Source organism: Balaenoptera musculus, chromosome 16 (genome assembly GCF_009873245.2).
Source record: "Balaenoptera musculus isolate JJ_BM4_2016_0621 chromosome 16, mBalMus1.pri.v3, whole genome shotgun sequence".
In the NCBI taxonomy this organism is placed as follows: Eukaryota; Metazoa; Chordata; class Mammalia; order Artiodactyla; family Balaenopteridae; genus Balaenoptera; species Balaenoptera musculus.
In genome coordinates this window covers 48,547,168-48,560,118 of record NC_045800.1, presented here as the reverse complement: position 1 = coordinate 48,560,118, position 12,951 = coordinate 48,547,168, and the positions used below count along the sequence as shown (strand labels likewise).

General features: G+C 42.9%; 1 protein-coding gene across 1 annotated transcript in view; it reads left to right on the top strand.

Annotated features, from left to right (window-relative positions):
• WDFY4 (WDFY family member 4) overlaps nt 1-12,951 on the top strand; it is a 253,283-nt gene that overhangs the window by 21,409 nt on the left and 218,923 nt on the right. Inside the window, exons 10-12 of the mRNA XM_036829672.1 lie at nt 137-241; nt 1,674-1,864; nt 8,548-9,128. Coding sequence (XP_036685567.1) covers nt 137-241; nt 1,674-1,864; nt 8,548-9,128 — 877 coding nt within the window. The remainder of the gene's footprint in view (nt 1-136; nt 242-1,673; nt 1,865-8,547; nt 9,129-12,951) is intronic.

The window sequence follows — 12,951 nt, the reverse complement described above, 5'->3', positions numbered from 1 at the left end:
GGGATGCACACTCCTTTGTAATGGAAGCATGATATTCGTCTTTCTTTAAGAGGATAGGAAACTAATGGAATTGGAGATTTGGGGCCATATCACATGTACTTAAAAATGTTTCTTCATTGCTTCTTAAATATGGCAGGAAACAAAGAGTCCAATCCTGGAGTTCAGGATATAGAAAGAGAACTGACTTGTGTGATGCTGAGAACTGTGGTCACGCTTCTGAAAGGATCAGTTCGGAATGCAGGTAAGGATGGTATCAAATTCACCTTGTCACTGGTTGGGAAAACATTAACTATTTCCTGGTGATTTATGTCATTGTCCAAAGGCTATATCCAAGGAATAACCAACACTATCGCTGTGGCTGATGTCCATTCACTGGTTGATGTTCAGTGATCAACAGTAAATTGGTAGACACATCAGTTGACACTTTTTACTGTTTAGGTTGCTAAATAAGGTTGGGAATCAAAGAGTTATCTTAAATTTATGAGACTACAGAAACCCCATCTCCCTCAAGTAAAATCTTTTAATATCCTGCTGCACTGACTATAGATACTTTAAAAAGATTCAAATTGTAAAGTACAGGCAAAGAAAGCTCATCATTTTTAAGAGACATAATTTGATGTGCTTTCAGCCCATGATGGATTTAGTAGCTTCATCCATTCAATAAAGTTTAGCTTCCTAAGATCATGTCGTTCTCATGCTTAAAAATATGTGCATAAAATATAAATGCATGTATGTTATACTATGAAGCAGATGCATCAGCAAAGTGACATCAGTGGGTTTGGTGATTTGGTGCATCTTTATCTGAGGCCCTCACAGGTCAACTATACCAAATGTGAATGATTACTTCATTATGGTAGAGCATCTCTAATGTTAGACTATAAGAGATTCCCTGGAGGTTCTGGTTAATAGGGAGGTGCATATTCCTAAGCTCCCTCCCAGAGATCTAATTATCAGGTCAAGGCAGAGCCTAGTAATCTACTTGTAAACAGGCTTCCAAGGTGATTTCCATGTAAGGGGTACCTGGCCCATAATTGGGGAAATCCTGCCTTATGGAGTTGACCAGCTCAAATCCATGTCATACCATTTGAACGATCCAGTTACTTCCTAGTTCTTATTCTACATGTGATTACTTCAAAGATCAATCCTGGGGAAGAAATTCTTAGGATTACTTTTAAACAAAAACATACCATTAGCCAAATTTCTTAAATCCTGCCTGCCGCCCACCTTGCCACAAGAAACTACCTACGAGTTAAACATACTCTTAAATTCTGGTTTGCTTTCAATAAGAATTTGGGCAGAGATAAGAGAGAATTGCCATTGGCCCTGGATTAGGGGATTATGTGGAAATAAATGCCAGAGGTATATCCAATTAAAGTTTGTATTACTTACGTCTCTAAAAACAGAAAAAGGGGAAATTTTTTTCAAAAACAGAATTCTCACTGGAGAAGAAAGCAGTTTTTCTTTTTAATTCTCAGCTCCATAGTGTCTCTCTTCCTCTTCTTATTTTAACAGTAGGTATGGATTTTGAAAAAAAATTCCTAATGCGTGGAAAAAACACATACACATGTAGCCAAACAAACTTGGAAATTGTAAGGAAAAGCTTTCCTTGTAATTGAAGCTAAGGTGCCAAGGCCCTTATCGCTCTAGCCCCATACTCTCTGTCTGGTCCCCAGTTGTCCTGAAAGACCACGGCATGGTGCCCTTCATCAAGATCTTCCTGGACGATGAGTGCTACCGGGGAGCCTCTCTCAGCATCTTGGAGCAGCTCTCAGTCATCAACGCCGAGGAGTACATGAGCATCATTGTGGGCGCTTTGTGCTCGTCCACTCAAGGGGAACTGCAGCTGAAACTGGATCTCCTGAAGGTGATGTCAAGTCCTCCTTTGTGATGGGTTTCCCATGGACATGCAGCAGGTGATCGGCATTTGCCCATGCATTCATTCATTTAGTTGGTCACTTTATCATACAGGTAGAGTACTACTGGCTGCTGTAACAAATAAATCCCCCATCCTCAATAGCCTGGCACATTAGAGGTTTCTTTCTTACGTACCGTCCAATCAGTGATTGGGAGGAGTGTCATTCAGGGACAGCAGTCACCTGGGCATCTAATCCAGCCATCAGACAAAGGAAGGGAGAGCAGAGAAAACGGCACACATTCTTTTTCAGGCCTAAAACTGGTGCATGTTAACTTCTGTCCAAGTTTCTCTGGGCAGGACTCATCTGGATGCAAGACATGCCAGGAAATGTCGTCCCTAGTTGGGCAGCGACTTCCCAGCCACACTGTAAACCATGGAAGTGGAGCCCAAATTGGTGGTGGCCAAGCAGCAGCCTTGTTTACTTGCCCAGCATTTAGTGAGCATCTACCAGTTACCAGGTCTGATGCAGAGTGCTCGGGACACACAGTTGTATGAGATTCAGCCCTTGCCAACTGGTAGCTCGTAGACTAGGGCTAATATTAAGTAAGCAATCATGGTGATGCAGCGTGGTAATGCCCCAGAGGTTGAAGGCAGGCTGCCATGGGAACAGAGAAGTAGGAGAGACCAATGCTGCCTTACATGTTTGAGGAAGGCTCGCAGAGGAGGGAACATCTGAACTGGGAAGAGGAAGCAAAAGGCAGTCAAAGGCACAGGAACAGTGGTTACAAAGCGAGAAGTAAAACTAGGCTGTCACCTCTGGACAACAAAGAGAAGCATATATTTTTGTTTTTGTAGTATTGTTAATAATCATCAAGTTATCTTAAAACAGTTAAAGATGATAATAAACATCATCAGCCTTACAGCTCTCACAATTTTGTTGCTGTTCCTGCTTTTCCATTTCTTTTGTCTTTGCGGGCTTATGCCTTAAAAAAAAAAAAAAAATCCCCTTTCTTTTGTTTATGCTGTTTAAGAGAAGAGCAGATGTAAATTCAAATATCCCCCAGGGAACTGACTTGGGGACCTGTCACATCTATGTGCAAAAGAACCCCCTATGCAATACACACTCATGTTTCATTATCATGCCACTCTGGATCACTGGTGAATTTTATACAATACGAAGTTGCTCTGACTTCCAAAATTAAACCCTCAACCTTATTTAGCCATGACTATCTCTGTACAAAACCATTTTACCAGTTAGAGAATGGCATTCAGTTTATTTTACCTACTTTATTTTTCAGCAGAGCCAGTGTCAGGCACTGATGCAACTGTATTCATGTCATCTCATGACCTAATCCTGTGGAGTTCGGCATGGCCAATGTGTCATGAGAATCCCATCCAGAAGTGGCATTATGACCATAGTTATCATGTATTTCACAGATGACAGGAACCAAAACAGTGATTTAATCACAGGGTCAAAAAATCAGTGAAGGTGATGAAACAAAAAAGGAAAGTTAAAGGTCTTTTGAAAGACACTGGAGTCCCATGATTATGTGAAGTAACAGGATTGAGGGGAGCATGTAAAGGGGAGAGTAAGGGAGAGAGATATCAAGAATTAATGACAGTTTACAGCTGGAATGCACTTTAGCTTCATGTGGTCCTATCTTAATATTGGGCAGAGATAGGCCCTGAGAGATTCTAATACTGAATGGTGAAGTTGAGTTTGGATCTAAGACTAGTGATTTAAAATCTGGTGATTTTTCCTCTTCATCTTGCTGTTTGTTGCATTTTTTCTCATATGTCTGTGTTCAGCTTAATTCACATGAGCCTTATTCTAATAAGGAACAGGGAAGGCAGACAGCAAGGCAGTTAGGACTTTGGTTTTCTATTGGGTGAATAATTGGAAGCCCTATCTATTTCTGACATTTTCATATTGAAAGTCAAACAGATTCATGGAGAGAAAAGTTTTGGAGAGCACAAGTGTTTTTGTGTCCATTACAGAAAAGCTCTCTGCTTTGCTCCTGGAAAGTTCATCCTGTTTACTCTATAGCCCAGAAGCACCTTATTGGAGTGTCAGCCCTTGGGTAATAGGACTGAATTTCTAGAATTAGCAATGTAAAGCCATTATGGTGTTTTACAGATTCAATATCATTTCAGAATCACACTATCAAGAGAGCACATCAGGGATGAACACTGTGTAAGCTTATTTAACAGAGCCATACCCCGCACTCAATGTGCTGTCTTCTCCCTGGGTACCAAGTCACTGCTGGGCAGTTGGGAGGGTGCCTAAAGCCGCCATTGTTCTTCCAGGACTAGGGTGAGAACACGTTGCAGCTCCCGTGGGTGGTGGGGAAGGATTGGGCCCCAGAGCCTGTTCCAGCCTTGCCCACCACTGAGTCGTGTGAGCAACTAGCCAACGTTTGCTGGAATCTGATGTGGGATCTGCCTTTGTTCTAAATCACTTTGGGAACCCCTTGGGAAACAAAGGTGTAAAATTAGTTCTTTCTGGCTAGATTTCCTTTTTTGGTAGTTGAGAGCGGACTCTGCCCAAAGCACTGTGCCTGCAAAGTGGGTCAGATGTAGGATGAGGTGAAAGTGATGGAGGGTGGGGACCTCAAAGGCAGGACTCCCTGCCCCACCACCCAATAAAGGTTTGTCATCTCTGAAGTGTATTCACATCACGGTGCCACCCTCATTTCCCTTCCCTGAGAATCAGCCAGCTGCTCTGGAGGAGAAAAATCCTCCAGAAACATGTGACTTAAGGCAGTTGCTTCCAAAATCCAGTGGTGCTTCCATACCAATACAGAGGCACATGTGACTTCATCACCTAATTCTGGCAAATGATAACCGAGTTAAAGAATAATGTAAGCAAATGAATTTCCTCTCCATGGCCAGTGGGACCATGATTGGGTTATGCACAAATTCAGATTGATTTGCTAATATACATTTAGCTGTTCAACTCTGAGCTTAATTGCATTACCTCACCGGTCTTCCAGCATGACACATGGAAAATTATGAGGAATAACAAATAAGAGAATGTGAAATAAATCCTGTTAGTCCTAACATAGTTAGCGCTTTGCAGCAGACATCCATTTTATAGATTCAAGCTTGAGGAATACTAACTCAGAGACGATGACATGGTAACTGAGTTAAGGAGGAGAAAATGTGCTTAACGCTGACCTTTCTTGAAATGTGTCAACCCTAGCCTGATTACTTTGACTTCAGCTGATTAAATTTACTCCCTTCCGTAGACTCTCAAGCCTAGGTGATGCATTATCATGCAAAGTTGAATGACAGTAATGGAGACCCTCCTCCCAAGTCCCCAGTTCCTGACAAATCGTTTCCCCGAAGTAGTGCAGTATTTATTTTCCTTTATGATAGAAATGTTTCTCTTTAGTTGCTATGAAATTAAGCCTTTGTAATTGGATTTTGGGCTCTTTACTTTATGACTCTGCAAATATGAAATTAACCCCATCCCAAGAAATAATAGAGCAGTCTGAGTTCTAATGAGATTACCCCCATTTTAGATAATGACTCTGAATTTAATAAATCAAACAAAGCAACAATTAAGGTCAGCCATTTCTTTTTTCTCCACCCCTCCCAATAGGAGGAGAAAAGAGCCATCTAGGAATTACAGAGGATAGACCCTCTGAGAGACACAGATCATAAGGAGGACTATTATTGGTTTGCTTTCTTTTTAAAATATCTGCTCTCAACATTCCTTGAATGATGGAGTCCTTCTGAGCAATATCTGGTGTCAACTTGGACAACTGGAAGATGGTATCTTAAGGAAAGAGGGGGGTTTTAGTGGTCATGCAGCACTTAGACAATTGCTTGTAATCTGATTAGTTTTATTTTTTAATTACTCTCTTTTTGGTGTTTGTTTTGTCACATGTCATGTGATAAACAGAAGAGCTCCATTCATTCCATTTGCCTTGAACAACGTCATAGTGGTTTTAGGAGCCATTGAAAGCACTCACATAAATCTAGACAGTTTACAGTTTAACAGTTTAAGATATCCTGATGTCTCGGTGATTTATTTATTTTCCATGGCACGAGTCACACTGAGACAGGTCGAGACAGACAATGCAATGCATGCTGTACCACACGTTAATGTTCAGCCTTTTGTGTGGATTATCAGTTGGCGGGAAGAAACTACCACCACCACATGCACTTCAAGGTTAGAATTCATTTCCAACTTGATAAAAGAAATAATATTCTGTGCGGAGTGAGTTGCTCACACAAGGCAGGCACAGAGGACTGGCCCCAGTGTCCTGGGGTTGGGGGTGGGGTTTGGGGAAGGCAGCTGTGGGATGCAGTCTATAAAGAGAAAGGCCGTGCCTAGTCTAGAAAGCTCTGTGTTGCTAAACCATAAGGTTTTACATTCACCAAATGTCACTATTCTGGAGAATCTGCTCTAACAGTCTATATACAATCTTCTCTTTAAGGACCTGTCTACAAATGTCAAACTTTCCTGGGTTTTGAGCCAAATTCAGAAGTAGTTAGGTCATATCCTCACCCAGGAGGAGAAAGCAGTTGTCACTGCCTAGTCCTTAATGTTTCATTTTTGCTTCTAGCTTTCAGGCGGTCTGGAAAGCCCATTTCCCTGAAGTCTATCCCACCACTCTCATTTGATCCCCCGTTAGTGGGTGGCCCTGATGCTGCTTCTTTTAAAGAACAAAACGACAATTGAATTTCCCCACAGTCATCCCCCTGAGCTGTGGTGGGTAGTCTTTGATCTAACCACCATAAGTCATGCATTTTCTTCTCCTATAACTGGGAAAAGATCAACTGACCCACATTGGTAAGGATGAATCTTTCTACATCACTCTATATGATAATTTGTCCATTTTGAACATAATCGTGGCCTTTGGCCTTTTATAGATTCTCCTAGTTTCTACAATCTTTGTTTTGTTTTTAATTTCTTGAAATGTCATTGATGGGGCCGTGGGAGCACTTTAAGTAGCTCCTTGGTCATCATTTCTCTCCATCTTTGAAAGAGTCCTTGCCTGGGTACATTTACTTAGTCCTGCCTCATTTTGTGCTTCCCTACCCCAAGCTTGGGTTGACTGCCTGCCAAGCAGCTCAGGCTTCATGTAGCAGAATATAATATTAGATAACAGAATTTGGGTGTTAGGGGTACACATTATATTATTTCAGATAAACTCTAGTGTTAGGTTAGGGTTACCAGCATTTTAGAGATAGAGCTGGAAAATTATCTTTGCCCCGCAAAGTGCATGACTTCGTATTTCATAGCTACCTGTAACTTTACTGAATTTCTATTTGACTTTCTCTGTATGAGAATTAAAAAATCTAATCCCTTCCCTCCTTTTTTCTGACCCACCAGTTTTCTCTTTGTCAATGGACTTTCATGCATTATGCTATAGGCTGTCACCCTAAACCATGCACTTAAGACACAGCATCACCCCCTCTCTCTCAAATTGGGAATTTCTTTTTATTTTTTCTCTTTGAAACTTGTTTCAAGCATCCTGAAATTGACTTTAAGTTGTGCCTGCCCAGACAATCCTCACTGAACACTAAACATTTGAAAGGACAAAACAATTCAAATCTTCCTCCAGAGCAAAACTATAGGGACTGGCCATTCTCTGGGAAACATGCCTAAGAAGCCTGGGTCTTCGATGGAGTCCCATGCAATTTTCATGAATAGTAAATAACTAAATACCAAAAGTTAGAGGCTTTTGATATTTATCTAAAATCATCCATGCATTCTTCACTTTTAGGTGTGCAACTTTACCACAGAATGAGAACTTCTTAAATGTAGTCCTTCTTTCCTTCCGAAACATTTATTGAATACCTAGTGTATATCATGCACTGGGCTCAATGAATAGTACGTTGGAAGTGCTTAGTAAATATTTGATTTTAGGAGGAATTAAAAGTTTGGCTGTCCAGTAAAAATCTCAGCAATCTGGAGAAGGTAGATTGCATATGTGTGTTGTAATAGCCTAAACTCCACACACGGTCTATATTATATACTATATCTATATGTTTCCTTCCATTAGGATTTCTCTTCTCCACGTTAATTTCCTCATATTTTCACACCAGGTTTTAAGTAGATTTGTTTGACTATCTTTCATTTATTAGAAGTACCTGTGCTTGCACAGAGAGGGAGGTAAATAGTAATAAGTTGCTTTACATAGATTTCACTGTGAGTTTCCTTTTGCAATACAGGAAATGGTTCATTCCATAAGTTTAGTGAATATTTATTAAGTAGGTGCTATGTTCCACAGCAGTGAACAAGCCCGATTTCATGGGGCTTCAATCCAGGGGAAGGCTGAGACAATTTTCAAGTAGCTTCAATACAGTGTGGTGAGAGTTTTGATTGGGGATTTAGAGGTGTGAGCACTCAGCCTGGGATGAGAACAAGCTAAGGGTCAGGGAAAGCTTTGTGGAGGGAGATGCATTTAAGTCAAGATACAGGACTAAGTCAACCCTATAAAGCAGCATAGCCTTTAAGAGCAGCCATTTGAATGAAGACACTGAGGCACAACCCAAAACTAAAAGTAAGAGGAATGGTACTGACCTCCCAATGTTTCAGAGTCGCGCATCGGTAGCTCGCTGTTCCCACGGAGTGGAGCGCAGAAGAGCACCCGGAACGCTTTGGCAGGGATGGGTGGGAGCTCAGCGTTAAAGATCTGCCTCCTCCATCTCACTCACTTGTATCTCATTGGTTTCAGTCTCTGCTCCGGATCCTGGAGACCCCCAAAGGCCGTGCTGCTTTCAGAGTCTCCAGTGGGTTCAATGGGCTGCTGTCCCTGCTCTCTGACCTGGAGGGGTCTCTCCGGGAGCCCCCACTGCAGACCTGGGGGGAAGTGTCCCCCAGCCAGACCCTGGACCTGGTCCTGCACACCCTCTGTGCTGTGTCTGCAGCACTGTACCTGGACCCCGTCAACAGTGACTTCTTTAGGAGGACGGGGCTGTTTGAGAAGCTGGCAGAGGACCTCTGCTTGCTGGGCTGTTTCGGGGCCCTGGAGGAAGAGGGCGCTCCTCCGCACTCCTGGGAGGACACAAAGGCCAGGCCATTTGCCGATTTGACGAGTGCGGCTTTTTCCTCTGCCAGCCCACTCCCACCCAAGATACAGAGCTGCCTCCAGATCCTCAGCTTCCTGGACAGCATGGCCCGAGGCACCCTCCACCTGTGCAAGGACCTGAAGGACTCCCCGAGGGCGAGGCAGGAGGCGGTTGTGGACGCTCAGAGTGCAGAAGCCGGCAGTGACCCCCAGGGAAACTTCAAGCAGTGGCCAGACCTGGAGGACAGGTAGAGCTTTGCTGCCTGCTTCCCCAATCTGTCATCAGTGTATCTCTGTCTCCCGAGTCCTCCGCAAACACCCCGCGCATGCGTAGTACAAACTGGGTGTGAGGCAACGTCACATTGTTACTTATCCTCCAGAGTAGGTGCTTCCGCCCGGCGTTGTTGCAGCCAATAGAACGAGACGGAGTTGGATTCAGAAGCAAAGGAAAGCTTTCTTCTTTTATCAGAGAATGGAGAGGTGCCAGCTCACTTGCTCTCCTGACAGGCCAGGGGTGGGGCTGCCGTTTAGGGATCTAGAGTGGAGGGGGAGGGGGCGGAGATCGCAGTGCCGGGTGCAGTGTCCCTGCCCACAGCTCACCGCCGCCATCTTGAGTTGAGTAGCGTGTGCAGCGCTTCTGCGCACGATCCACGGGCTGCAGTGTCCCGCGCAGCCGTTTCGCACTAGGAACTCCGGGCTGAGGTACCTGGCGCGGGGCCTCTGTGTGCAGTACCCTATGAGCAAGTGAAACTAGACTAAGCACAGAAGAGGTGAGACCTTATTTTATCACCTAGATTCCATCTTGTTTTCCCTAGGGACCCCAGTGGGCTTGCTGGTGACAGCAGGACTGTCTTTTCTTTAAATCAAGTTAACTTTGTCTTCAAGCCCCTCTCCCCATCACCCACCCCCACCCTGAGAGCTGGCAGAAAACCAATCCAACTCAGTACAGGGCTGGGGGATGCTGTCGGGTCTCAGGAGAACCAGGGAAGCTTACCCGTTCTTGGAAACTGAGGGCAGAGCTCTGCTGCCCATAGGCTCACTTTCTTCTTTGGCATCTTTGCTGCTCCTGGGAGCTTTGATGCCTGGGCCCAGCCTCCCTGGTATGCCCGGCGACCTTTGCCTTCCTAGGTCTTATCTCCCCCACCCCCACCCTGCCAGGGCACTGCCAGGGTGTGGGTGAGGTCCTTGACTTGTAAGACACAAACAACAGCATCCTTCCCAATCATGGGACTCTTCCTGTTCTTTCTTGCTGCTTCCATTTCCCCTAACAAGGACAATTTCTCTTGCTTCTGCAGGCTCATCTCCTCAAGGACCCCATACTTTGATAAACAACCTTTTGCTTTCATCCCTGTAACAGAATTCCACTAAAGCAGGGGAGCACAAAGAACCCCCCACCCCCTTGGAGTGAGAGGGGAAAAACAAAAGAACAAGGCAACAAAATAGTTGGTGTCTTTTTTTCATTCCTCTGAAGCAGCAATGACAAAACACAAATTAATATTTCAGTAAACTATCCTGCCTGCCACCTCTCCAGGTCATCTTGCCTTTAACACCACAGGACGCTCTTCTGAAAGACATTGCACGTGTTTCTCCAAAGAGAGCCCCCTTTGGCCAGAGGTTTAGGGGGTTGGTGGTGAGGGGGATGGATGTCAATTCTCCAACTACTGCAATAATCATATAATTGTTCCTGTTACATTGGTTAATCTGGTAAATCAATTAGTTTTCTAACCTTGCATTCCTTCACAATTTGTTCATGATATAATTATTGCTAGATTTGATTTGCTAATTTTTGAAAAGAGTTTTTCTTCTTGAGAAAGTTAAGCCTTTCACACTCCTTTCTTGACTATTTTTACTATGAAATTTGTGTTAGCCTCATAAATTGGGCAGTGTTCCCTCTTCTATTCTCTAAAAGAGTTTATGGAAAGATTACTATTTCTATTCCTTTCTTTTAAAAATTAATTAATTAATTAATTAGCTGCATTGGGTCTTCGTTGCTTTCTCTAGTTGTGGCAAGCGGGGCTCCTCTTCCTTGTGGTGAGCAGGCTTCTCATTGCAGTGGCTTCTCTTATTGCGGAGCACGGGCTCTAGGCATGCGGGCTTAAGTAGTTGTAGCTTGCGGTCTCATAGTTGTGGCTTGCGGGCTCATAGTTGTGGCTTGCGGGCTCTAGGCGTGCGGGCTTCAGTAGTTGTGGCTTGCAGGCTCAGTAGTTGCAGCACACGGGCTTAGTTGCTCCGTGGCATGCGGGATCTTCCCGGACCAGGCTCGAACCTGTGTCCCCTGCATTGGCAGGTGGATTCTTAATCACTGTGCCATCAGGGAAGTCCTACTATTTCTATTCCTTAGCTATGTGGTAGAACTTGCCAGTAAAATCTCAGGAGCCTGACGTTTTCTTGAGAGAAGATTTATTTATTTTTTTTTTATCTTTTCAAAAAACAGCTTTATTTTGACATAATTCACACACCATAAAATTCACCCATTTAAAATGTGCAATAATTTTTTTTGTATATTCACAAAAATATACAATCATTACCACAATTGATTAGAACATTTTTATCACACCAAAAGAAACTCCATACCCATTAGCCATTATTTTCCATTTCCCCTGCCCCTACCTCCAGTCCCAGGCAACCACTAATTTACTTTCTGTATTTAGGGACTTGCCTATTCTGGATATATCATATAAATAGAATCATACAGTATGTGATTTTTTTTGTTTCTGGATTCTTTAATTTACCATAATGTTTTCAAGGTTCATCCATGTTGTAGCATGTATCAATACTTCATTCTTTCTAATGACAAATAATTTTCCATTGTGTATATCACAATTTACTTATACGTTTATCAGCTGATGGACATTTGGGTTGTTTTCACTTTGGGGTTATTATGAATAGTGCTGCTATGAACATTCATGTACAAGTTTTTGTGTAGATACATGTTTACATATCTCTTGGCTAGATACCTAGGAGTGGAACTGCTAAATCATATGGTAATTCTACATTTAACATTCTGAGGAACTACCAAATCATTATCCAAAGTGACTGCACCATTTTACATTCTCACTAGCAGTGTGTGAGGGTTTCAGTTTGAATACCTTCTTGCCAACACTTGTTATTATCTGTCTTTTTGATTATAGCCCTCCTAGTGGGGGTGATGTGGTATCTTATTGTGGTTTTGCTTTGCATTTCCCTGATAATTAGTAATGTTGAACATCTTTTCATGTGCCTGTTGGCCATCTGTATGTCATTTTTGGAATCTCTACTTAGATCTCTGTCCATTTAGAAAATTGTTGTTGTTGTTGAGTTGTATGAGTTTTTTTTTTTTAATTAATTAATTTATTTTTGGCTGCGTTGGGTCTTCGTTGCTGTGCGCGGGCTTTCTCTAGTTGCGGCGAGTGGGGGCTACTCGTTGCGGTGTGTGGGCTTCTCATTGTAGTGGCTTCTCTTGTTGCGGAGCATGGGCTCTAGGCGCGTGGGCTTCAGTAGTTGTGGCACATGGGCTTAGTTGCTCCGCGGCATGTGGGATCTTCCCAGACCAGGGTTCAAACTTGTGTCCCCTGCATTGGCAGGCGGATTCTTAACCGCTGTGCCACAGGGAAGTCCCTGTATGAGTTCTTTATGTATGTTTTGATTACTGTAGCTTTGTAGTATAATTTGAAATTAGGGAGTGTGACACCTCCAGCTTTGTTCTTTTTTCTCAGAATTGCTTTGGCTATTCAAGGCCTTCTGTGGTTCCATACAAATTTTAGGACTTTTAAATTCTATTTCTGTGAAAAATGTTGGGATTTTGATAGGGATTGCATTGAATCTGTAGATTGCTTTAGGTAATTATGGACATTTTAACAATGTTAATTCTTCCACTACTATGTTAAATAAGAGTGGTGAGAGTGGCATCCTTTTCTTGTTCCTAATCTAAGAGAAAAAGCTTTGTTTCTCACTGTTCAGTATGATGTTAGCTGGGTTTGACATATATGTCATTTATGGCCATTATTCATTTTATTCAGAGTTTTATCATAAATGGATGTTGAATCTTGTCAAATGCTTTTTCTGCCTCTATTGACATGCTCACATGATTTG